Below are 27,028 nucleotides of genomic sequence, written 5' to 3'. Positions count from 1 at the left end.
ATTCACAGCCATAGAGTTGAATCAGTTTTTAACCATAAATTGGTTCTGCCAAGTCAGTTCAAAGCATCAGGTCCAAAAATCCGATCACAGGATTTCTTCCAGCACCTCATCTTAAAAAAAATAACAACTCTCTCTGAAGACAACATTAGCATTTCACAAATCTTATGATGTGTGTCCAGTGTTGTGATCTGTCAAACTGGCAAAGTGACAGAGCAAGTTAATTTTTATTTTCTGAGAAAGAAAAAAACAGTCATGAATAAATAAAGTAGGTGAAATCATTTCCAGGGTTGGGTGTTTCTAGTCCCGTGATATTTTAAGAGTTGGGTCCTGTTCAGAGGAAAGCTGCATTTCTAATTATGAGCTTGTAGAATATGTTTATTCAGCCTGTTACGTTCTGAATCCATAAACTCTCCGGTCTCCTGATCATTCAGTAATCGTGCCTGCTTTGACTTAGAATTAAAATAAGTAAATGTATGAAGAGCACATATCTTTGGACACAAATCGTAGGTGATTATTATTGCATTCAGGACACACACTCACCAAAGAGAAAATATAGAATGTGTGTGAAGTTGAAACAATCTGATTTATAAAGTAACGTGAACCAGACAAGTGTCCTGTGATGCGTTCAAGGTAATCTGAACTCAGAGTGACATGTTAAGAAAAGGGTTAGGGACATCTGAGATATTTTATAACTGTTGACTTTTTAATTGGACTTTTTTTTCTTACTGGTTGATTAAAGCAATTTTTAACAACAGACAGACTCAGATCACAGGGCTCATGTTGACATATGAACTGTAGAATGAATGCAAACATGTTCCTAGAGCACCAATATGTGGAGTCCTCATTAAATAGCCTGGAATTCTCTTGCTAACAGTATTGTCAAGTCGAGCAGTGCATTTTTTAGCAGCAGTCACAGTTTCCCCACAGATAAAATCAGATGTGAGCTGTGACGCGAAACGTGATCACAAGAGGTCACTTGAGACGCAGTCTGATGCCAAATGTGAACCACAGGCAGACATCTGGGTCTATTCCAGACACAATCTGGATACTTAACACGACAGGAGCCATTAAATCACATGCTCATCAACCAGTTCAAGGCTTCAACTTGGCTCTCACCGTGTTATATTTTATTTCTCTGTTATTTTATTTTACGGCAGGTTGCATGTGCTTTTTAACTTAACTTGACTTGAGTAGCCACCTCAGTTACATCCAGCTGTTAGAACCGTTCTTAGTTATGTTATTTATTACAGTGTTTATAGTATATAACTATCAGAATCATTTCCACAGTTTTCACTCTTTATGAACACTGAGGTGACGCTCAATGTCTGACATACATATCATAAAAAATAGGCATTAAATTTTGTTATAACTATAAATAATAAAAAAGTAGAAAAAAACCAGAAGGAAAAAAATATCTTTGCCGATTTGTCCAAGAAATTTCAGATACTAGAAACTCAAATACAAAGCAGGCAGCAGCTAGAACTTGTTTCTATGATTTGTACAAAATTAATTATTTTTTTAATCCTAACCGTGTCTCCTCTGTGTCCGCAGGAGATTACCCTGCATGCACCTCTTCCACCAGGCGTGCGTGGACCAGTGGCTGGGCACCAGCAGGAAATGCCCCATCTGCAGAGTAGACATTGAGACCCAGCTGACCCCCGACAGTTGATGGCTCCTGTCGACTCCCGCAGCTTCGGATCTGGTCTTGTGAATTCTCCATTGCCTCCTGTCTGGGGGGAAAAGCTCTGCCAAACACCCCTCTTCCCCCTCTGCATCACTCCACGAGCCCGCCTCCTGAGACGGCCGGGACAGAGGGATCAACAAAGCACACTCACCTACAACACAACGAGGGACAGGGGGTTGACGCACAGATCGGCGGCTGGACTGAAGGTTGGTTGAATGGAACTTTGCTGGATGTAAACGTAGCAGCGGACACGTATGGACAGATGTGCTGAGGCTTCACACGATTCTGTCAGTGTACCCTGTGTACATTTCTCCATACAGCCACACAGAGAGAGAGAGAGAGGACACTGACCACCAACCTCCCCAGCTCAGTGTGGTGTATTAAGGCCATGTCTCTGCCACAACATCTAAACCCTTCCCCCCCCCCAGGCCTGTGAAAAATCCTTTAAGCTGCACTCTGCCCAAGCCCTCAGCACATCTGTACAGAATATTATCAAATGATTAGCATGAGGTTGTTTGGTGTGAACTCTTGTAGCTGAATGCTTGTGGTGTAATGGAGTATAGTACTGAATAAGTATTTACAGAGTAACAGTGTTGTGTAGCAAGCAAAAAGCCTTTTGAGAAATATGTTTGTGCAAAAATAAACCTACAGAACAGAGAGGGTGAATGCAGCTCTGACGGTGAGAACACTCACGCGCGTTCAATCATAGGCAACGACAGGAAGAGCTAGTTGTGTAAAAAGGCCAAAAATCCCTCGTTCTCGTCCAACACGGTTTTGGATTAACGGTTGGTGGACGCCATCAGAGTTTGATGCTAAACCCGCTAACTGCAGGCATGGCTTCCAGTGATCTGTGTAGTGTCGTAGTCGGGGCCTCTATAATCTAGAGCGGAGGCCTCAGATGTGCATGCTGTCTGGCAGGCTTGGGCTGTGTCGTTAATATTGTGGAGCAGTAGAAACAGGGACTGTGTCTGTGCATGTGAAGCGTATACTATGACTCTGACGATCCCACTCATTCATAGAGGAGGAACGAGAATGCACCCCGCGCCCCCCCCACCACCCTTCCCCTCCCTCCCTCTCCCGAGTTTAGACCAAAGTTGCCCTTAGACACAGATCTCGGACAAATGTAGCATTTCTCTCCTAGTGTCTACGATTAGGATTCAAAGAGCTGCTCGGTGGGTCCGTGTCTAACAGCAACTCCTCTGTGTTGCCTTGCTCACGGCATGATCGTGGTCATGAGAGGCCGGCATGGGCTTGAGGATGCAGTGCCTGAGTCTTGCCATCAGAGTGAATAAAATCAGACATTTGTGTCACCTATTACCGGAACCTTATTGCCTATCGAACAAGCACATGTGATTTCTTATATGCGGCGAATTGCCTCTGTTGTGTATCGGCTCCTTTCATTTCAAATCTAAGTTGCTCCCACTGTTTAATAAAAAGACTGTGTCTGGTGTTACAGGGAAAAATACAAACTAGTTTGCCTGTGATATGTGCTAGAATGTGTATGATTGTCCCCACAGCCCCCCCTCTCCCATGGTAGTCGTGTACGGTATTGCTAGAACAACTGTGATATGTTCGGTGATAGAAGCCGTTTTCTCTATATCATGCATGAACCATGTCGGCGTAGTCCACTTGAAGGAGGGTGAAAGGGAGAAAAAGCCATCCATTTGAAAAATACCAAACAATTGTTCTTAACATTTATTTCAATTGTCGATTTGAGTTTTTTCTTTTTTTTTTGTTGCCATTTCTTTATTTGTTTTTTCTTATTACTTGTATTCTTTTTGCTCACATGCCAATTTGGACATGGTACTAATATGCCGAGTCCTTGTCCATTTTAACCATAGTGAAGAAAAGGCTGCAATGCTGCAAAAACATATTTATTGTTGTTCTAATGTAGCTTGTGTTTTGTAAATGCACTATAATATGGAGTTGCCTGATTTTTTGGTTTGGTGATGTGGGTTCTTCTTGTCCTAGAGTTTGTGTTTCTTCTCAGTTTCAAGTATTTTCATGCTTCCTTGTGTATTATTGGAGGGTAACTTGACTGTTTGTGTTGCTTTTTTTTCTTTCCTTTTTGTATGAGACCTCCATCCAAAAAACTACAGATGGATGAAAAATGGAGGTTCGCTAGTTCACATAGAATGCTGTGATTAAAGATGCCTTAAGTATTTAACAATCATTATTTATTACTAACTGTAGCTAGCTAGCTATTGTGGTGGAATATTTAATGTCTCTATCTCATAACTTTGCAATTTAATCAATATATTTATTTAAAATAACACAAAATATAAAAAAAAAGAATACCTCATTATGCATTGGTCGGTGGGGATGCTTTTGCATGCCGTCTGTGTTTTCTTTTTCAAAGGAGGAAAAAAAGAAAATTGTTGAAAAATTGACCTGGGGGGGGAGTTTCCCGACACATTTACTAGCCAGCATGGTGCTGTTGATCTGGATTACATTCCATTCATGTCATCTCGTGATATTTACGTCTGAATGATTTATTTTTATTGTTTAAACATCGTCCCTGCTTTGATTCAAAGCAGATGGCGGGGTACAGCTCCCTTTGTCTTAGTGCGGCTCCACGGTTTGCTTGCTTTTCCTCGTATGATAGCGCTTTGTTTCCCATAATCAGTCCTAATTTTAACATTTCATTGTTTTGTTTATTTGTATTATTACGTCCACGTTCACAATATTCAATCATATCTGGATCTCAGTTTAGTGCTTATTGTTTTAGGACCCACATAACGAGCTGTATTATTCGTTCTTCTGTATTGCTGGCAGTTGCTTTGTGTGGGATTTTTGGAAGTATGTAACATGCTAACTTGAGCCATTGATCTTATTGAGCAAACTTCTGGTGTACTGTGGTTATACAATATAGATAGCGTGTTTTACACCTGGGTATAATAAGCTAACTACGTTTTCGGTGTGCATTTCTTATAAAAATACTAATACTAATCCTGCAAATTATTATAACCTGTATCGGATTGGAATGACGCTGGCTGGTCTTACTATTCTTCTTCTTTCATTTCGTGCTCTCACTGGCCTTACCCAACGCCCTCCACAGTGTACCCCCATAACTCCAGAGCGAACTGGACAGTAGCCATAGTATTAACTCAAGCTGATGAACCGGAATGAACAGTAGAACTTAAAGCACAAGCTTTTTAATGCATGTCCTTCTCAGGTTTTCCTATGTGTATGTGGGAGTAGCTCTGTAGATGTGTTTAATATGATGCTGTACCTTCTTGAATATTTCAGATGTTTCTTTGCTGCTGAAAAAATTGTCGATTATTAACCTGCCAGTGAAAAAGGGAAGTGGCCATCTTTGTACAACACACTGCTGTTTTGCTGTAACCGCGCAATGTTTTATGATCTTGAGTATTTTATAGAAAAGTAGAAGTATGTATCAATAATATGAAAGCAATAGCTAAATCATAATGAAGAATAACATGATCAGTGAATATTGTGGAAAATCTTTAGATTCACTCTGGGTGGATTTTGTACTGTATTTATTACTAATGATGATGCAAAAAGTTGCATAGCTTAACCCAAACTGTTCTGTCTCTTTTTTATTTATTGTCTTGTATATGATCTTTTTGTATGTGTTTTTCAAATAAACTGCCTAAAATGCTGACAACTAATCTAGTGTGGTTTAATTTGTCATCCTGGTCTAATCATTCAAATGCAATTAATCAATTAAAATTAATCAATCTTGCTTGAAATGATTTAGACACAGCGTCCTTCTCAGAATATATCTCTGTCACATTCATATAAAATCTAAAGGATCCTTATCAATAAAGTTTGTGTTGAAAAACCATTTTGTCCCCAATTAATCATTATTGTAAAGCGTTTATCTGTGAGCATTAATTTCAGTTTGTGAAAATGTGAATGTTCTGCTGGCTGGACTCATTGGAAAGACTTAATAAACGATATAGGCTGTTTCCACCTGTAGGTGATGTACAATAAGCAGACTGGCGTCAAAACAAAGAGCAAAGAAAGAACGAAATTAAAACTACATGTTTGTTTTGCTGGATTGTCTCTTTTGGGCAATATTCCGGTCTGTTTATTTTTAACGTACAAGAAAAGATTGTCGCAAATGGCTTTTTCGGAGGTTGGTAGAGGGACGAACTAAACCGTTGGCACAAACTTACAAAAGAACACAGGTGTTATCCTTTAAAAGAGTCACATTCAGTTCTGTTAGTTTCAATCTTATTCCTCACAAAGCTCATCTGACATGCCTTAAAAAACAAACTCTCTCTAAAGGAAACGCTCGCCCACTCTTCATCCCATGTGTCCTGCTAGTATCTGGGGTAGAGCACTCTGTGAATCTGCCCGTCGGCCTTGTGAGGGTCCAGCCACTTCCCACACAGGAAGATGGTTGTGACGGAGTTGGCCGTGTTGGTCACCTCCACGCACTCTAAATACCAGCTGCTGTTTGAGTGACTGTTGTCGTGCTCCACTCTGACCCTCAGCAGCTCCCCGAGGTCCAGCATCTCCAGAACGAAGCGGTCGGTCCGCCCTCGCTCGAAAAGGTTGCGGAACTTCTGCCGCAGGTGACGCTTGCCCGAGTCACCGTTGACGCCGTAGACGGTGATGAAGACGTTGGCGTCCGTGCCGGCTCCTTTGACATCCCCGGTGATGACGATGATTTCGTACTTGACGGGAACCAGGTTGCGGACTTTGCTCGCGAAGCTCTCGATGGACTTATAACACTCAAAATTCAGGAACTTGTCCTTTTTGGCCGCCAAGGGGATTTGTGCGTCACACTGGAAGAAATATCTAAACAGGAGGGAAAGTTCAGAGTCAAATCAACTCCTTCAACGTGATATTTAATGTAACAAAATGTAGATTCCACTTACTTGTTCCCCAGCTCCTTTTCTGTCACCACCACCTCCATAACGTGCCAGAAAGCTTCACCCTTCACCTTTTTACCCTCTTTCGTTATGTGGCCGATGCAGATGCCGGCGATCTCCCCCACGTGCTTGGACGAGAACTCAAATGTGTCGGTGGCACCGCTGTGAAAGGACAAAAACAAGTTTCAGCTACAAGCCGAGTTTGCTCCTGAACGGTGAACAGTTAAATTCACTGGTCTGCCAGAGAACTATTCTCCTGTGCGTCTCATGGGATTAGCTCTCCGCAGAGCACAGGCTCGGAGAACAGAAAGTGAAGCTACAAGATAAAAGGGGCTAGAGAAACAAAACATGTGAAAGAGAAGAGATTACGTAAGACGACATAACAGGGTTTTACCGTGAGCCGAGGCACCTAGACTCCCTTTGAAGACCTACCATAAGAACTTCTTTTTCTTATTCTCGAGAACAAACTCCTTGGAACGAGCTTTTCTTCCTTCCAACACGATCCAGGCGTTTTCCGTGGTGGAGGCACCGTCTGTGTTCGCAGTTGTTGTGGCAATTTCATATTCTGTGGGATTGCAGAGAGACGGTCGCTCTGTAATCAAGTCACATCTGGCAGATGCTTGAAATTAGCTGCAAGTCATTAATCCCCGGCAATTAGAGAGTTTATAATTAAGCCCACAGACTTTTCAGTGGCAACTCACTGGTTTTGTCACTGAGGTCTATGGAGTCGTTGTTGGCACAGGCCAGCTCCCTCATTATCTGCCCGTCGTCTTCGTTTTTAGCCAACCAGCGGTCGCAGGGGAACCTGAAGGTCTGGTCCATGGCCTCGTCTTTCACGTCAATGTACTCGAGGTGCCAACCAGGAGAAGGGCCTGTTTACAGCAGCAGCAGCAACAAACTTCACCATCTCTATACTAAAATATTTATTAAAGCAATCATCTGAATTTTCACCCTTCAACAAATTTGAAAACACGCTGTGCACCCTCTGTGTGTCACAGCAACCGAATGCAAAGTTGCACAGGCCGACAGGTTTCCATGTTTCCTTAAGGATTCTTTTAATGTCGGGGAACAGATGCATTTTTTCTTCTTCTTACAAACAGGGAAGATTCTGGTATTTTATCTGCTGTTTCTGCAGAGTTCAGACATTTGAATGCAACAAAGACTTAAGTAGGTCATACAAGTAAATTGATATCGTAATATAATAATATAGTAACGACAGACTGTATATTTTAAGTTAGATGATTTTTAATAGATTAAGTACTGCTACATTAGAATTATTGTGGAAAAACAATAATATATTAACATTATCAAGTATAGTCGAATTGTGTTATTTTCAAATAAGTAAACCTTCAAGTTTGCTGTAAATGTAATTAATATACTTATTAAATTTAGCTTAGTTTACTCAAATATTTTGATGTACAGTGATAAACTGTAAAAATGGATCCAAACGATTGGGACAGAATAATACAAAAGCTAAAAGATTTCAGACTTTCGTAAATTTAATTAAAAAAAAAGTAGATTACTTTGACCCATCTCAGTGTCAGAAACCAAAAATCCAAATCACTCTTATCCAATTGAGATAAGCTGTAAAAGAACATTGAAAAAATAGTTTTTACTCACCTTTGTTATCGTGCCACACTCGGACCTTGGACAGTTCGCCCAGACTGAGCAGGTCGGGGAACCTGAACACATCCTTCATTTTACGCTCAAACTTGTTCCTGTTGGTGCTCTCCTTCAGGGGCAGCATCCCAGTGTCGCCGTACTCGCCAAACACAATCACAAACACGTTGGCATCAGTGCCGGCACCTAAAACACCAGAGGTATTTACTCAGTGTTAGATTTGTCCGAACAAGGCTGCATGAATGGTACCATGACCTGGACACAGCATAATCGTCTACTGGTAAAATACACATGAACCAATGAACCCTGTGGCCTCACATATTGTTAACACTGGATATAAATACGGTTCACAAATTAGTTGCAGATTAATTTCCTGTTGACTCATTGATGCTATTATTTATTTAACACTATATAAAACTCAGGTGACTCACATCCGGCATCACTGGTCTGGACCTGGATGATGTAGCTTGTTTTCTCCACCATCTCCTCCTCGTCCACCACCGCTGCCAGCTCACACACCTTCGTCCTCTTTGGCCCTTTGGTCTTCGACAGCCAGTTCTCGTAGGTAAACAGATACACGTCCTCTGTGGTCAGGTTCCGCATCAGGATCTAAAAGCGTTTGTTCAGACATTTAAGTCTGTGTTTGTGGCCCGAAAGTGTTAAACAAGATATGACTGTGCCAATCATAATCACATTCGTATTTTTGCTTCTGATTCAACTGAATTGGACAAAATATTGAAGCTGCTCTTTGAATTCAGCCTTAATTATTATCTACTTATTATTTTGTTTTTTATTGAAATCAGACGACTGCAATTTTCAAATCACATGAGTAACAGTTTTGATTATAACCTGCATAATTAACATTTAAGAACCTGGAGCAGGTGAAGTTTTAGCTGGGGCCCATTGATTGCACTGCTAAAGAAATCTGTGCCTTCTGTTACAAAACGATATTCTGTGATCTTTGTAGGAATTTTAACAATTCAAGTGCCATTGCAAATGATTTTCGTGATTATTCTGTAGGTTGATATGTTAAAGTTCGTAAAAATATGATCGTGTTACACTGTCAAGAAACCAGTCGGGGCGACTCCCGCTGCCATCGATCCGAACTCTGATCTTCTTCAGAGGAGCGATGTCATCGATCTCCAGGTTGAATGTGTCTTCTTGGCCTCTTTCAAACCTGCATGTGGACAATATACTGGTGTAAGTATTATCTCGCTTTTAAAAGTGGTTTGCTTTCTTGGTGAGGGTTGAGATGATGTGTCTGTATGCTAACTATGTAGCTATAGAAACAGCAGATATTTAGCTTAGCTTATCTTAGCATATTGGAAACCATGAACCAAATGAAGAAGTCAAAGTTCATGTAAATACATTTTAAGTAGTTCTTATCACATTTTTCAAATAAATTTGGTTTGAATTAGTTATTTGATGCTATTAAAACTGTGTAAAACATCATGATTGACAGCTGAGGCTGACTCGTGATTGGTCAAGCACGACCTCGATACTGCCCAGCCTCTGGCTCCAGTTTATGTCAAAATCACAAGATGGCAGCACCTGCATCCAGGATGTTTTGGCTTAATTTTGGCACAAGAGGAAGTGGAGACCTGTCGTCCATCTTTGTAAACAGTCTATGATGGAAATGATTGGAAGCAGTAAGCCTGTCTATGTCCCAACAAAACAAAATCCACCTACCAGCACGTCACTGACTAACACATTATATCACTTTTTTTAATCCAGAGAAAAACAAATTTGAAATTTAAAAAATGTGTTTACACGTTCTTGGCTGTTAGCAGTGACTCTCTGGAGACTGAGTTCAGAGACTCACTCACGCCAAAGAAGAGTTTAGCACAAATGTTTGTTTTCACACTTGTGTTTGAATGTGTAAACATTGGACGTGTCGTTAGCTGGATTTTGTTTCATTTGGTCTGAGCCAGTTACCTTCCCTTGTTTCCACTCAAAGATAAGTTAGCTGCTGGCTGCAACTTCATAATAACAGGAAATATATAAAAGTCTACTCATGCAGAAAGCAAATGAACATGTTCCTCAAAATGTCTCACAGTTCCTTTCTTGACAAGTAATCGGTGTGACTGTGAGGTCAGAGGAGGACTGACCTGATCTCATTTTTGGGCAGCAGCATTTCCTCTGTGCTCCCATTGGCTCCGAACACAGTCAGGAAAATGTTGGTGTCAGTCCCTGCGTACTGAGTGTCACCCGTGACCACTGTGGCTGAATAAATAACCTACAATATCCAGCAAACAACACAGATACAGGAGAGAGAGAATCTGTTTTTATACAACACGTAAAAAGATGGGTTTCCACGCTGTGATATTTCCGGCGCAGTCTGACTCACTTTGCGGATAATGTTGATTGTGCTGGAGTCCAACACGTTGAACAGTCTGGCAGTGAGACCGTCTCCCCGGTCTTTCGCCAGCCAGCACTTACATGGAAAATTGTACTTGATACCTTTGGTTGGCACGGCAACCGACAGCTCATTCACCAGCCAGCAGCTCTCTGGTGTGACGCCGTTATGGCCGAGCTGAGGAGGACAGAGAATCAGGGGGAAGATAAAAGTAGGAATTGATATATCATTTGATTTTGTTTGATATTGGCACCGGAAGGCAAGAAATGAATTATGCTGCGTGAGAATGGCTTTATTTAAATCTTCGACGTCATCTGAGGAGGTGGCAGAGACGAGACGGCTTCGCAGATTTAGCAACAGAGACGGTCCCAGATTCTCACCTCCACCCTCTTGATCTCTCCCACGTCAGTTCCATAAGACACAAAGTGCTCCATGGTGCCGGCTGTGAAGGACGTCTTTCCCTCAGGCAGGTCCAGCCACAGTCGCTCCGTCTCAGTCTCGGTGGGGCCGGTGATGATGACATAGACCCTGGCTGTGGTGCTGGCATCACGGTCTATCCCCGTGGACAAGGTGAAGTGATAGGGGATGACTAGGTGAGAGAGAGAAGAAATACTTTAGGGAGATTATATTCCAAGGGCTCTTTATTAGCGCTATCTAAACTCATGTTCTTGGGTCTGTGCAGTAAAAAGTCTCATCACCTGGTTATATTAGCTTTGCATAAAGAATGGAAAACAAAGGGAAACTGCCTGGTTCGATCTGGGGGGGCTGCTGATATCCCCATATCAGCAGCTCTTTAAACCTCTGATTAGAAAACAATTTAGTTTTTTTATCCCCTACATCGCCGCAATTGTTGTCTATTAACGTTGAATTAACCAAACCTATAATGTTTTAATTAGTAAGTTGTTAAAGTGTTTACAGATGGTTTCTCATCCTGAGCCTAGTTAGCTATTTTCCATTCTTTCAATCTGTTGCTGCATGTTACTTCTTTACTGTGTGGATGTGAGAGTGCATCAAGCCTTTTGTCTAACTCTAAATTCCTCCAGAAAAACAGGAGATCATCAACAGGGACTCAATCTCCTCATCGGAAAACTTGAAGAACAGTTTTGTGATCTTACTTGGACCCTCTTCCACCACTGCCACCTTTTTCTTCTTTTTCTTCTTGTTGGCATTTCTGTCCAGCCCCAGTTTGGCCTGAGCCAACATCTTGGAAAATGGATCAGTGCTTCTTTCACCTTCATACCCCTGCACCAGACAAATAACACAATAACACCCATTTCAGAACTCGTTTCAATGCAGCAGCAGTTGATAGAAAAACCTCAGCTGACATTTTTTATGGACTCAAACACTTCACCCACCCCTCCATCGGCATAGTGGTGAGTAGATAATGAGTACATTTTCATTTTTGGGTGAACTATCCCTTTAACATAGCTTAAAGGGACATTACACCGATTTTATTTTTACTAGGAAGCCGGCAGAGTAATTAAACTGATTCCATTCATTTGCTTTCACACATGCAGCTCCTCCGGGGAACGTCTCCATAAGTTCAGGTTTACGGTGCATGTGTGAAAACAGCTTATACATCTCCCTCTCTCCACCTTGACGAAGAAGGTCCTCTCAATGCGTTTGTCCTCTCTCTTTCTGGACAGCCAGCGCTCACACAGGAACATGTACACCTCCTCCGTTTCCAAATCCAGCACCTCCACCTGGTCCAGGTACCAGTCAGCCCCCATCATGGAGTTGTCGTGACGAATATGGATCTTAAACACTTGCCCCAGATCCACAGCCTCGATGGAGAACTTGTCCACCTGAGGGGCAGAGAGGATGTATCACGCTTTTACCTCAAGAGAGCTGAAAGAAATGTGACGTAATCAATCCCACGTTTCCCCACATACCGCTCCTCTCTCAAACTTGTTCTTGTTGCTCTCAGATTTGACCAGTTTGCGCTCTCCTGTGTCTCCCAGGTCTCCGTAGATGGTGAGAAAGACGTTGGCATCAGTCCCGGCTCCGTGCGTATCACCTGTCCGCACTGACACCTTGTACGTGTGAGCTGTGGTGGAAAAAAGAAATCAATCAACAACTGAGTAGATGCAGGCTACACTTTGTTTTCTCACGGATTTGTAAAATGAGTAAATGTTGAGTTTTCATGCTGTGACTGTGACTATATGCTATTTTTTCAATTATTCGAGGAAATGCTTTGTCTATACAATAAATCTAAATGGTGAAAAACAACCCTCATGGTTTCCTAGTGTTTTCCCTTCCTTTTCATTTCCAGTTTTATTTTATTTATTTATTTACTATTTAATTACTTATCTTGTGTGTGTTGGTTGTTTAACTTCCTGCCTTTGTGATTACTTGCTCCGTTGTGTCTCATTACCATCGCCCCTTGTGTGTGTTTGGTTGTGGTTAAATAGTCTTTTTAACAGGAAGGTTCCTATAATTGAGTGAAATAAGCCATAATAACAGATGTTTGAATTCTCTGAATGATGAGGAAAGGAGCTTTAGTGCATCTTATCTGGACCATGTTTTACAAAAGGAAATGAGATTCAGTTCGACAGCAGCATTTTCAGCGACGCTGAACACGGGCAGACCATATATAAAAATAATAATCTAAAATGTTTGCAGGTTAATTATGAAAATGCTTGTAAGAGATGGACATTCAGTTTGCATGTGTTCTGTTTAAGGCTGATTGTAAAATGATGTTCATTGGTTTAAGAGGGATGATGTCAGCAACTTATTTGAGATTTTTCTGACTTGAGTTTGTGTTAACAACAATTTTTTCCCCGATTATTCTGACACCACATGAACACTTAATAATCTAAAATTAATAATCTATTCAGATTTCCTGCTCCTTATGAATTCTCCTTCGCATCTTTACTGGACTTCATGACGTTTTCCAAATTGATCAAAGTGTGTGCACCAGGAACCTGCATATTGTTTCCTGCTGTCTGTTCCTGCTCGCTCTGTCTGTTTATCCACCCGTTTGTCTGTAACCTTGTTTTCTAGTTGCATGCCAGCGCTGAAATCAGAGTAAACCTACTTTCCAGAGCGTCCTCCACCTCTGTCTCGGTGGTTTTCAGCGTCCCGTCCCGGAGGAGCTTCTGCGTGATGATGTCCGAGGGGACCAGCTCCCTCACCGTCTCTCCGTCATCTTCAGACTTGGCCAGCCAGCACTCACATGGGAAAATGGTTGTCTCTGAACCCTGTGGTTAAACACAGACATATTCATCCCCAAACTGGGCCCAGCTGTGTCTGTGTAACACTGAAGGAGAGAGCAGCTGACTGTGAGAGATGTGTGAGCCAGAAGGTGTTACATTATTCATCTTCTAATGAGGCCATAGATAAGGAAACTCTACATGATGCACTTATTGACGCAGATGTAATCTCAAAGGTTTCCCCCACCTTTCCTTTCCTGAGCTGTCGCCTGATCTCCACTCTGTCCAGGTGCCATCCCGGGTTGGTGCCCCTGTTGTCGTGTCCGATCCGGATCTTCTCTATAACATCACCGACATCCTCCAACTGGGAGAAGACAGCACAGTGTTTGCAGAGCTGCAGCCGCGGTCTACAGGAGCGTAGTAATCCGAATCTACACACTCACCTCTACGATGAACATGTCCTCAGCTCCCCTCTCAAAGTACAGACGTCTCTCTCTCTTGTTGACACACAGGGGTTTCTGCTGGGTGCTCACTCCTTTAGGTCCGTACAAAGCCATGAACACATCAGCGTCTGTTCCCGCACCAAACACATCGCTGGTGTAGATCTTGATCTCATAGGGAACGACTGAAAATCAGAGGGAAACAGGCAAGAGGGAGGACAGAAAGGTAAAGAACGTATAAGCACAGTTTTGACACTCATGGGCTCTGTCATGAAGACCTTAACAAAAGTTTTGTTAAATATTGTGCACAAAATATAATAAATTGTCAGTGCAGGATAATAATCTGTGTGCACAAGTTATCTTATTTGATGTTATTTTGGTATCATATTCTGGACTTTTACATTGGATTTTGATCTTGATTTAAAAAATCCGGGAAATGGAATTTTAGGGAACTGATATCAATGAGTGTGTTGAATTCGGTGCAGCATCATTGAATTTAAGGGGACTGTGGGGCCTTGGCAGAGTTTCAGGAAAATAAACTAGCCATGGCCATGACTGCAACTGTATTTTTGGCTGCAATGTTGTAATTTGGTCGGTTTCACGTGTGGTTGAAGAAGCGTAGAGTGCTATTACGGTTGTGCAGTTTAAAAGGATCCACAGCGACATAATAACACTTACACACAGTATTAAAAACTCCAATTTCACTACTTTTTACTGCTCATGCTTCAACACTTTCAGCTGAGCAAAATTACCATGAAGCACTTTTACAGGAACGTTTCTCAGTCGGTGTATTGCTACTTTCACTAATGGATCCGAGCACTTCTTCCACGGCTGTTCACTTACACGGCATGTAGAGCTCAGTCTGCAGATCGGCGGGATACAGATCCCTCACCATCACCCCATCGTCCTCGCCCTTATCCAACCAGCGGCCACACGGGAAGCGTAGTCTCTGACCCTGCGAGGCTGCGTCGATCTCGACCCAGTCCAAGAACCAACCGGGAGAACCCCCTGTCAATTGGACATGTTATTCAGTTTCATGTACTGTGCTATTATTGTTTGTCTGTGGAGCCGTTTCTTCCCCACCTGAGTTGTCGTGACCGACGCGAAGTTTCTCCAGATCGCCCAAGTCCACTGCCTCCACAGTGAACTCGTTGATCATCCCCTGTTCAAACTTGTTCTTGTAGGTTTTACAAGACTTTAAGTTGACGACCCCTGTGAATGACAATGACAATGTTGAACTCAGATTGCTTGGCCGGTAACGTGCAGCATGAGGTTACCACAGCAACGCCAGGATGTTGGTGAGGCGCAGCATCTCACCTGTGTCGTCATTTTCTCCAAAGAGGATGGCATAGACGTTGGCATCGGTACCAGCGTACTTCTTATCTCCGGTTTTGACTTTAATGGTGTATGTGGTAGACATGGCTGTAAGATGAATTTAACAGGTCAATACAATAATCCTTTTCATCTTCACAAATGCTGTTGTCTACGCCAGAACGTACCACCACTTAGATAAATTCATGAACCCTTTGATCGCCCCCTCTATTAAAACAAAGCTTTGAAAGTGTGTTACATTTCTGCTCCAGGCCGAGGGTGGCAGCTGGCCCCTCCTCATCCTCATCCTGCCTCATGAAGGCCTCGTCCACTGGCACCAGCTCCCTCGCTATCTGCCCATCGTCCTCATCCACAGCGAGCCAGCGGTTACAGGGGAAGTAGTACCTGCAGACACAAGAAACCTCTCCAATCAGAACTCTAACTCAGAGGTCACATGCTGTTACATCCTGACCAGCTGTTTGCCGGTTTCACCTACGTCGTGTCATCCTTCGTGTCCACGATCTCGACACGATCCAGGTACCAAGAGGAGTAAGAATGGGTGTTGTCATGGCGGATCCGCAGCTTCTTCAGAGGACCCAGATCAATGGCCGCCACTGTGAAAACGTCCTCCTGCGAAACATGGCAACCGCAGATACTCTTCTGTTACCGACAACATTAAAGTTTAATTTGATAAAGTGGAAATGATGGTGAGGATGGTCGGATACAATACAATACAGTACAACACAATACTCCCTTACCGGCAAAAGTCTTGTTTTCAAAAATATTATGAATTAATATTACATTAATATTTTAACAAAATATAATTATAATATCAAAATTCAGCATCTCTTATGTAAAATTGAGACTTTAACATCGTTATATTTGACTCCTTATTCCAGAAACATTAACGTGTAAGCAGCATTTTAATGCTTGACTGAAATGGAACTAATTTTAATCATCTTATTTATCGATTACAATTCTCAATATTATTTTTATATAAATTACACATTGGACGCTTCATTAGCTACACCGACGCACTATGATGCAGCCTAATAAACCAGGCCTGCAAATTACATCTGTTTTTGTTTGTGGAGAATGAACCTTTAATCTTCCTCAAACTTCAAAAAAATCTTTAAGTTATTGTTCTAATCAGAATATTTTATTAGTTAGTCATTTCTGTCTGAAATAAATACAGCACGTGTCGTTGTTTCTCATCCCAAGCAAACATCCCTGTCACTGACTGACACGAGGCTCTTGTGGCTTTTAATCCGTGTGAAGAAATAAACCTACTTGCCTGTGAATGTGAGTTTTTTGTTCCCGACAGAAGCAGGTGTGATGCAGACATGAATAATTCACCGGTCAGGATTAAGTAATGAGTAAAAGTAGGACAGGTTCAATGACACAGAGGAGGCCTCGGAGCTGCTCTCCGTCTCAGCCGGCTCGCCTGCAGGGGAGTTTGTAATCCCCCCAGAATACCCCCCCACCCACACCACTGTGGAAGTGCCTGAGTCTTTGACTAACCGCTGGTTCATTTCCAGCAGGATACCCCTCCAGGAATATGGATAAAACTGTGCAGCCCTGGTAAAAAATGCATGTTGTGTAAAATTTGAAAATCCCATTAAACATTCCTACTGTTGTCAGCTGAGGAAAAACAATAAAATATGTAATATAAATGATTTAACCTTCCCTGCAGGTTTTTTTAACAAATCTAAATAATTCAATCCCTTCATTTTATTTTCAGTTGATTTAAAATGTCACACCTGCCCGCGCTCAAATTTGTTGAGGTTGTCAGAGTTCTTCAGATAGCGCTCTCCGGTGTCTCCGTTTTCTCCGTAAATATTGATGAAGACGTTGGCGTCAGTCCCAGCTCCCAGCATGTCACCAGTGAAGACGCACACTTCATAGGTGTTGACTGTCAGACAACACAAGCGATGAATTAATAACACCTCTTTAACCTGCCACATGCTGCGTGTCGGTCAGGAAACTGTGTCAAAATCAAAACCATGCGTGTCCTCAACATCAGCTCAGAGTGAAAGATACAGATATGTGCTGAGGTTTATTACAAATAATTCAAATATAAATAAGCCAACATACCCATGCATATGTCTGTGTGTAGACTGTACTTGTATATTCTACACGGTAATTTAGAGAACTCAACAACTGATAAAACAGACACTGGAAAGAATAATGAGAGAGAGAGTGTTCTTATGCAACAAGATAAAAATGACTGGTGTGTAGCTTGTCTATGTTGTGAAACTCTTTTACTAATTAATTCACTATATGTATATGTCCGTATTCATGGTTCTAAAATCTGATCTGGCTCTCTGAAGAGGGAAGAATATAGAAAGCAAATGTAGGTGTTCCAGGTCATTTAATCTTCTTTGATTATATTTAATTAAATTTTGTCAGTCCTAAAACCGGTTTATATGCTCACTACTGCCCACAGCTGGACTGGTGTGAAGCAGTTGCCTAATTGTGGGACGTACTGAGATATGTGTAACACTTGGAAGCAGCATTAAGACACTGAGATTAGATGAACTGTGTGTGTTTTTTTGACATGGGACAGATGAAGCCTGGGATCTGATGTTCGACTCTTCTCTCCATCATCTCACTTGGTCGGTTTTATTTTGTACCTTCCAGCTCCTCGGCCTCCTCGGGCAGCAGCTCCACCACCAGCTCGCCATCCTCCTCTCCCCCGGCCAGCCAGCGAGAACATGGGAAGCGATACGTGAGCACCACTTCCTGCATCTCCTCTCCTCCATCCTCCTCCTCATCATCCTCATCTTTCTTCTTCTTCTTCTTCTTTTTCTTGTCCTCCTTTTTCTTCTCTTTGGGCACCAGGGCCATGATTAAATGTTTGACGTCCACTGACTCCAGGAACCAGCCGGATCCGATCCCCGAACCATCGTGACCGATGCGTATCTTGAAGATCTTCCCCACATCTTTGCCATTCATCTGGGGAACAACGTGTGATGTTTCATCTCAAACAAGCATCTGGACAATAACTTTGTACTTTGGCATTGAGATGCATTTCCACTAAAAGCTTGAAATCCAAGGTTCCATACCTTGAATATTTCTGTGGTGTTCCGCTCATAGTTGTTGGACCTGCTCTCGAGCCTGATGATCTCTGTCTTTCCTTTGTCTCCATAGATCTGGAGGTAAACTCGGGCGTTGGTGCCGGCAAACATCACATCTCCAGTCACTACTGTTACCTCATAGTTTATCACTGGAAAATACAAATTGACAAAGGACACACAGATCGTTTTTGGTTCAGGTTTACTGTTGATGCATAGAGTTCATATAAACATGCATTCAATACGTGTGTGTTACAGTATGTATAAGGACGTGAATAAAATAGGAGTAACAGCACAAAATCTGAGAATATTGCTTTGACAAATATGACTGAAATAGAGCAGATATTGAAATGACAATCCCATTTTATATATCGATTAAAATAACACAAGTGTTTCTTCTTCTAGCGTAAGAAAGTGGGACTGTTACCTACATTGCTCCATGTCCAGGATCTCGCTCGGGTAAATCTCCACCTCTGTCTTGCCGTCAGCCTCGTCCCTGCTGAGCCAGCGGTGACTGGGGAACATGTAATGTCTCCCGTGGACAGGGACCATGATCTGAACACTGTCCAGGAACCAGCCGGCTCGCATGCCTTCATTGGTGTGGCCGATCATCAGGCGGCTGATCTGGAAAAAGGAATAAATGGAAGACGCTATTTAAACTGTTCCCCTTTGATTTTTGATTCTAAAACCCTCACCTGTCCAATATCAAAGGTTTCCACGGTGAAGATGTCAATGCGGCCCGTCTCAAAGTAGTTCCCCAGGTTGTTGGCGGAGACCAGCAGCATCATCTTACTGGTGTCCCTTTTCTCTCCGTAGAGTTTGACGAACACGTTGGAGTCCGAGCTGCTTCCGGGGATGCTCCCTGTCTTCACCGCGATGTGATAGTCAATGTCTGACACACAAAGACAAAATATACAGTCAGCTCCGTGTACAGGGATCAGATATAAACGTTAAAGCAAATTGGGACGTACTGTAAAGACGCTGTCCATCTGAGAACGGCACCAACTCTCTAACAATCTGTCCGTCATCCTCGTTGCGATCCAGCCACCTGTAAATCATATTCAGTAATCAAACTCTCATCTCTGCCATTATTTCTTCTATCACTTTATATTTAACTATTGACGCTGTGACCATTGCACCTGTTGCAGGGGAACTCGGCGGCCTGGGCCTCGGCCTGGCCCTCCTCTCTTACAATCACTTTGTCAAGGAACCAGCCGCAGCCTCCACCTTTCCCATCATGTCCAATCCTCACCCTGCGGATCTGCCCAATGGCCACTGCCTCAACGATGAACTCGTCCAACTAGAAAGACAAAGAAAACCCATCAACACCAGAAGCAACAAACTGCAGCTAGTTGGGTTCATTGAACTCATGCTGATCAGTGATTTGGACTGCGTCTACCCACGCTTCCTTTCTCAAACTTGTTGATGTTGTTCTTGCAGTTGACCAGCTGACGATCTCCGGAGTCTCCGTGGTCTCCGATCAGGTTGAGAAACACAGACGCGTCCGTGCCGCTGCCGCCGACAGTCCCCGTGCAAACTGTCACTCTGTATTTTATCACTGCAGAGACGAATAAGATAGATCAATTAAGTTTTTACATCATTCTGTGTGCTTGGCAAAGCAGATTGTGTTTGGTTGTGTTCATACACGGCAGCGGCTCGGAGTTCCGCTCTCCGGTGGCAGGAAGCTCCCTCACAACCTCGTTATCGTCCTCATTCGTGTCCAGCCAACGCTCACAGGGAAACGTGTACTTTTCCTTTGTGAGTGTCTTCATCAGAGTCGCCTGACAGGAAAAACACAATGGAAAAGTCTATTGGAGTTGATATGTGAGGTTGTGTCTGGATTATCATTTCGTTTGAGTGTTTGAATTCTGTCTGGAATCCAGAACTGTCCCCTTTGCTTATTGTAAAGGTGGGCAGAAAAAACTAGACCTTAAATAGGCAGCAAAGGATTTAAACATTTGATAAACATGAACTCGAAAACAACTTTTGCTTAATAATCACAAAGCAATGTCAAAAACGGAATCCAGATATCTGATATATATATATTTAAAATATACTAATATTAGATATGAGATTTCTTCACCTTGCTGAGATGCCATCCTGCAAAAGGATTTCTCTTCTCATGCCAGATACGGAATTTGGTCAATTTTCCCAAATCAGGCAGCTCGACCTGCAAATACACATCAAGATAAAAGCAGTTTTCTACACAGTGACCTTATGTAACATAGTGGATGATAATATATGCGGGGTACTGAATTATAGGAAAGGCCTCTCACCATAAACCTGTCCACCTGTCCCTGTTCAAAATTGTCTGTTTTATTGTCCAGCCTGATCTCGTCTGACTTGCCCTTCTGTCCGTACACCTGGAAAGAGATTTCTGCGTCCGTCCCTGAGCTGGGAATATCCGACGTCCAGATCCACAAGGACCACGGGTGCTCTGAGGAGAACCAGGTCAAATCAGCATCTTGGATTCAGCAGTCATGTCATGGTTTGGTACATCTTAGATACCGCTGTCCGACTATAATTATTGACGTTTAACTTACTTTTCTGTCTCTTCTGCCTGAGCGAGACCATCTCATAGAGCTCTCTCTCTATCAGCCCGTCTCCCTCCTTCTCATCCAGCCATTTACTGCAGGGGAACGTCTGCTCGATCCCTGTGAATGGACAATACACCACCACCTGTGAAGAAGAAAAACACATAGATTATTAATCCACATACTATAATGTTCACAGGTACAGTACGTGTGTGTGTGTGTGTGTGTGTGTGTGTGTGTGCGTGTGCGTGTGTGTGTGTGTGTGTGTTCAGTGTACCTTTTCACAGTACCACCCAGCACTGACTCCGTCGTTGTCATGTCCGATGGTGACTCTGCTGAGGGGACTGAGGAGCGCGGCGATCTCCACGTTAAAGATGTCCGTCAGGCACCGCTCAAACTTCCCCCCCTCTAAAAACACCTGGATGAAATACATTCAGGTCACTGAAAGAAGCGTGGTCAGGGTGGGGGTGGTGGAGGCCGAGATCATCAGCCTTTCACCTCAGTATTGTTTTAATTTACTTTATTCACTTATATTGTTGTTGTTGTCTATGTCTTTGTGTTGTCTATAGCACTATGTGACAATAACACTGATTATTATGATTATCATGAATTTAAATAGCAGCAACTAAACTAGATTAAACTGTAATGATGAGTATGTATGTACAATGTCACCAAACTCACATAAAACCTGTACGGATTAAAACTAGAACAAATACTTAACTTAACTGTCTACAATTATCATTAAGAGCAAGCTTTTTTATCTTCTCAGTTTCAAATAACAACTGCTCTGTTAAGGAAAGTACAAGTTGTCCACTCTGTTTCTAGTCTGCAGTCTGTTGTCATTACCCTGCCGCTGTTCTTCGTGCCTTTGGAGCCGTGCATCACGATATGGATCTTGGAGTTGGTCCCAGCACCTCGGATGTTGCCTGTCACAATCTGGACGTTGTACACAATACCTGGGGGGTACAGTTACATGTCAGGCTATCCCAGGCTCTGCCAGCAGGTCATTATGGTTCGTGGCACCAATACTCCCTGAGCAACTGAGTAGGATTTAGTCCGTCAGATCTAAACATCGATATCCTTACAGGAGAATTAATGATCACATGGAAGGCTTTTTGGCGAGCTGGAAAGAAAACAGTCTTCTTTTTTAGAGCATCTTGGCATTAAAAGTCAAAATGAGAAAACAATACTGAACTTATTTTCATCTTGTCGCCATATTTGCATTCACTGATAAGGAAGATGAAATGTGAGGTAGGTACATTTTATTTCAGGCTCATAAAATAAATTTCTTCCAGATCTTAACCTCACCTGTGGGCTGGTTCCCCCCGACTAGAATATCCCTCTGGATCTTCCCGTCATCCTCGTCGATGGCAAACCAACGATTAACTGGAAACTCGTAAACTATTTTGTTTCCCATATCGTCCACAACCACCTGGAAAAATTTTAAAATGAACAAGATAATCACATAATCACCAACATATAATAGAAAATCTGTTTTAAAAAAAGTTATGAAAAGTTACAGGTAAAGACGTTGTATGAGATGAAGTTGGTTGCAAAGATACAAATAGATATTACAGCTACTGGGTATTATACTAATATGTTTCGGTCCCTTTTCGTGTGCCATTCATTTTATACTAAATACTAGCTAAATTAAATAAATAATAGTAAATTGGCAGCTAATGAATATTTTAACTTTATAAATTAATTAACATTTATTTCCTGCAAGTGAACAGAGGTAGGAGTGTACACAACTTATATTAAAAATCAAATAACCTTCCCTAAAAACTGTTTACTCATGAATATGTCATCATCAAGGTTAGACAGCAGCATAAACCACATGCGAAAAAGTATTGAAAAGTACATTACTTTTCTATGATTATCTTTGTTGTCACTGATCTTTGATGTCAGTCTGTGCTGCAGCAAATCTACCCACTCGTCGGTTTGGTGTAAGCTAATCCTTTAATGGGGCTCGGTTTCCCTTTACACAGAGGGTAGGATGACGACATGTGTGTGTGTTTGTGAGTGTGTACACGTCTGTCATCTCTTAGTTATGTTGGAGGAGCAGGGACATGAGTAGCAGATGAAATGACTGAGAGGAAATAAGAGGCTTGTGTGTTAAGTACCTGTGTAGAGACAGAACTGAGCCGACGGAGGATTTGTTTCATGATCATTCCCTAAAAGCCCTTAATGTTAAACACAATGTTGTTCTTTCTTCATCTGTCTTGATAACCGATTGGTTGAGAGCCATGTGTTTTATCTTTGTTTTACCTTGTCCAGAAACCATCCTGCTGAGGAGCCTTTGTTATTATGGCCGATGGTGATCTTCCTCACTTTGCCCAGGTTTGGTGCCTCCATGGTGAACTTGTCCTCTGTGCCTTTTTCAAAGTTATTTTTGTCGTTGTCAAGTCGCCTCTCGCCTAAAATAGAAACAAATGGTTAAAGTCATCAGGCAAAGTGAAAGAAAGCTGGTATCAACTTTGGGAAAAAGTTGACTTTTTAAACCACATGTGAAAACCTGCCTCTCTGTTATTTACCTGTGTCTCCAAGCTCCCCAAAGATATTGATGAAGACGTCTGCATCTGTTCCACTGCCTTTCACGTCTGCAGTGAAAACGCTCACTATATATTTATTATCTAGAAAATCAAGAGGACAATTAAAAAAACACTAACCACTGTGTAAATTAGAATAAAAATAATCTTGATTTATGAGTTTGTTTGGGCCCGTTTATGCTGATTCACTGGAGGCAATGGGGATGCTGTATATTCACTGTTAGGACTATGTGTATACGTACATTTGGGCATGTCCATGGGGTCCATGCTGCCCAGCAGGTCTCTGACGTAAAGGCCGTCTCCCTCTGTCTTGCTCAGCCAGTTGTTACAAGCAAAGTAAAACCTCAAGTGGGGCCTGATCACGTCCGTCACCACCACTCTGTCCAGGAACCAGCTGGCGCTCAGCCCTGTGTTGTCGTGCTCAATCCTGGAGCAAAAAATGTGTTACTTGTAATTAAATCAGGGGAGGAAACATCCCAGAAGCTGGTAACTATATGCTACACTGAATATTAATGAAGAAAAAACGGATCAGGGATGAAATGTCTGAGTCCAACGTACCTTATCTTTTTCAAAGATCCAATATTGTGCGTTCTGATTCTGAACACATCAGTTTTGGCTCTTTCGAAGGCCGTGCGACTCCTGAAATCATGAAACAGTAAACTCTTCAGGAACCAACTTGAATTTCTTCATCATCTTTTCAATCATCAAACTCTTGATCACAAAGTAAACACAAAAGAATCCACCAGGAAAGTGTCAGGTGGGAAAAAAAGAAAATATTCAACATTCCCTTCAGATGCATAATAAAACATTGACAAAATCATGCAGCAAATCCGTGCATTGCAAATTTCACACTCAATCACAGCACACAGTGTTTCTGAGCAGCCACCAACACTGCATGAAGAAATAAATACCTCTTTTCTGTGCTGTTAAAGGGAAGAGATAAAAACAGTGTTTAGTAATAAGTATTTAATTCAAGCTCAATGAAATGTGAAGTTTAAATCAATTCAAACTTAGCTTTTATCTGAACAAATTCTAAAATCTTCTCAACAACAAGTACGAGATGAGTTTACATCTAAAATCTAACAATCTTTGAGGAGGACCTACTTGCTGGCCAGGTGGACTTTAGGAGTGATGCCATATTCTCCGAACAGAGTGACAAACACGTTGGCGTCGGTGCCGGCTCCTCTCTCGTCTCCGGTGATGGTCACCACCTCGTACACTGGGGGGGGGGGGGGGGGTTAATGACATGATTCAAACAGGAGCAGGATGGTGAGGTACAGGAGTAAACAGGGGTGTAATGATTCTGAAACGGAAACTGAGATACAAACGTGATGCAGGATCGTGATGCATGTTGTGCTCTCACTACTCTACCAACGTGACAAACCAGATTTTTCATTTCACAGCTCGGATCATTCTAATCAACGGGAGTAAAAGTTTTGATTGTTTAATTTGCTTAAAATAAACATGGAGACCCAATGGAGAATCTTTCAAGTAGTTAAGATAAAGGGTGATGTTGGGTGAGTCATGGACGGAGACAAAGGATCCTTAGATATGGAAAAGGACTACCCCACCCATTTCCTACTTAGGAGCAGTAACCTCTTTTTGAGGTTGGGTTGTGTCTCTGAGGAGTCATTACACTTTTCCACTGCCTGTAGGAAGAACCACACTTCAATACTGCTTTAACACTAAAGTCAAAATGAGAGGTGCTTTTCCTTTTCTTCACATTCTGCCGACATCACGTTAATGTGGCATTCGAGCTCTGCTGAATCATTGGGGTCTGCAATTGTTGCGCCCCAACATGTGCACGTGCAGCAAAGGTCAGTGACGTTAAGATCAGTCTCATCAGACAAAGTCAGTGAATGTGGGTGGATGATGAGTCAATGAATCAAGATTCACTATTACATTTTATCTTTTTTAATTTGTTCGTGGTTTGGTGGAAGTAGAATGAATGTTTTTCATGTAGTTAGTGCAGGTTATTAATAAATAGTTGATGTGAAAAGGCCATGTAAATGAAATTAAATAAACTAAGTTAAAACACAACTAACTTAAATTTGACCCAAAATTTAACTTTTTTATTATTCTTTGAAAAACCAATGTATTCTCTCATCATTTAAAGATGACAAGTGATTATAAATTGATTTAGTACAAATTAAGAAGTAAATGTTTGTTTAAAATTTAATTACATTTTGAAAATTGTAAAACATTTGAATTGCCCTGATCCCACTATGATGAAGGATTTGAGAGGGATCATTGTGGGAGTCTTTAAATTAGGGTTTTTACATTTGACTTTAGACGACTGTGACACTCTTGTAGGATGTGTAACCCGCCTGTGTGAAGGTTAGTGACAGGTGTCATATAGCTGTAGGTTACTGGTCATACACGGACAGCTCTTCACTCAGTGTAACGTTACCATGAACATCCAACAAAAGCATGAGCACATCGCAAGTGGAGTCACTCAGAATCATATATCTGCTATTAAGGAGTCACTTCTCCGCTGGGTGTCAGATGTCTCTCCTCAAACAAAACGTGCAGCTTCTCTATTGAGTTGGTTTTAATCGTCTCATCCGCACACGTCACATCTTTTACACCTCTTTTGAGTTACCTTTCTTCTTGTGATACTCATCCTCGTAGTTCTCCACCTGCTCTGCCTCGTAGTTGCGGAGCTCATTCTCGTAGATCTCCACGTAGTTTTCAGCCTTCTTCTTCTTGCCCTTTGTCTTCTTGGTGTCCTCATCGCTTTCCCCCACCACCGAACCTTTCTTCTTCTTTTCTTTCTTTTTCTTTTTCCCCTCCTCTTCATCCCCGGCTGCCGGCTCTTCCTCTTTGTCAGTGTTCTTTTTGGATTTCTTATCCTTGCCACCCATCTTGTCTTGGACCTTCTTTGAGTCTCTCTTGGTGGTCTCGATCACATCAGGGAGTTTCCCTCCTCTCTTTTTACCCTTGGAGTCATTATTGTTATCTTCATTATCTGTGTTCTGTGACTCACTGCTCAAGTCATCCCCACTGTCCTCTCTGGCTTTCTTCTTCTTCTTCTTCTTGACCTTTTCTCTTCCCTTCTTCCTCACATCAGGCCCTGATGTGTCAGAATTATATCCTTCTTCATCACTGTCTTTCAGCTGCTTCCTTTTCTGCTGCTTGCTCTTCTTCCTGGGCTTTGGTTCCTGATCCTCCGAGTCCTCGTCATCCTCCTCTGCTCTCTGGATTGTTTTTTTCTTTTTTGTGGGCATCTTTAATTTATTTACTACCTTGTAACTGTAACCGATTCCCGCGTGTTCCGGTGAAACTTGATTAAACTGACCCGTGACAGAGCACGAGTGACCCACTGGCAGCACAGGTCCGAGTCAGAGCTCTCAGGCTGAAGTTTGACAGGCAGCCAGGGGGTAACCCTTTGCTGGTTAACCTCACCTCACGACAACAGCAGATGCTCTGACCTACTTAAAAATGTCAATGTCCTTCTTGTCACC

At 42.2% G+C, this 27,028-nt stretch overlaps 2 protein-coding genes across 6 annotated transcripts in view; one reads left to right on the top strand and one right to left on the bottom strand.

Annotated features, from left to right (window-relative positions):
• The window catches only part of rnf165b (ring finger protein 165b), a 12,939-nt gene extending 7,632 nt beyond the window's left edge, over positions 1-5,307 (top strand). For all 5 annotated transcript variants that reach the window (XM_034596996.1, XM_034596993.1, XM_034596997.1 and 2 more), the window contains one exon: positions 1,552-5,307. In XM_034596996.1, coding sequence (XP_034452887.1) covers positions 1,552-1,669 — 118 coding nt within the window. In that variant the 3' untranslated portion in view covers positions 1,670-5,307. The remainder of the gene's footprint in view (positions 1-1,551) is intronic.
• Positions 3,383-26,925, bottom strand: loxhd1b (lipoxygenase homology domains 1b). The gene is given in 43 exon segments (XM_034595474.1): positions 3,383-6,454; positions 6,535-6,717; positions 6,970-7,093; positions 7,230-7,400; positions 8,149-8,334; positions 8,580-8,757; positions 9,208-9,325; positions 10,257-10,384; positions 10,496-10,681; positions 10,885-11,093; positions 11,620-11,746; positions 12,100-12,309; positions 12,397-12,551; positions 13,542-13,704; positions 13,904-14,020; positions 14,100-14,281; positions 14,940-15,104; positions 15,180-15,308; positions 15,414-15,518; positions 15,667-15,812; positions 15,904-16,037; positions 17,168-17,372; positions 18,220-18,362; positions 18,473-18,633; positions 18,913-19,105; positions 19,177-19,373; positions 19,453-19,529; positions 19,621-19,781; positions 19,885-20,039; positions 20,127-20,262; positions 20,565-20,651; positions 20,758-20,918; positions 21,025-21,160; positions 21,293-21,433; positions 21,862-21,971; positions 22,324-22,447; positions 23,284-23,432; positions 23,550-23,648; positions 23,807-23,991; positions 24,123-24,203; positions 24,476-24,487; positions 24,669-24,783; positions 26,167-26,925. Coding segments are annotated over 43 exon segments (7,050 nt in total). The 5' UTR covers positions 26,792-26,925; the 3' UTR covers positions 3,383-5,973.
• Between the last annotated feature and the right edge of the window lie 103 nt (positions 26,926-27,028).

Source organism: Hippoglossus hippoglossus, chromosome 9 (genome assembly GCF_009819705.1).
Source record: "Hippoglossus hippoglossus isolate fHipHip1 chromosome 9, fHipHip1.pri, whole genome shotgun sequence".
Taxonomy (NCBI): domain Eukaryota; kingdom Metazoa; phylum Chordata; class Actinopteri; order Pleuronectiformes; family Pleuronectidae; genus Hippoglossus; species Hippoglossus hippoglossus.
The sequence above is the reverse complement of the archived record's forward strand: the minus strand, read 5'-3'. Positions and strand labels throughout refer to the sequence as shown.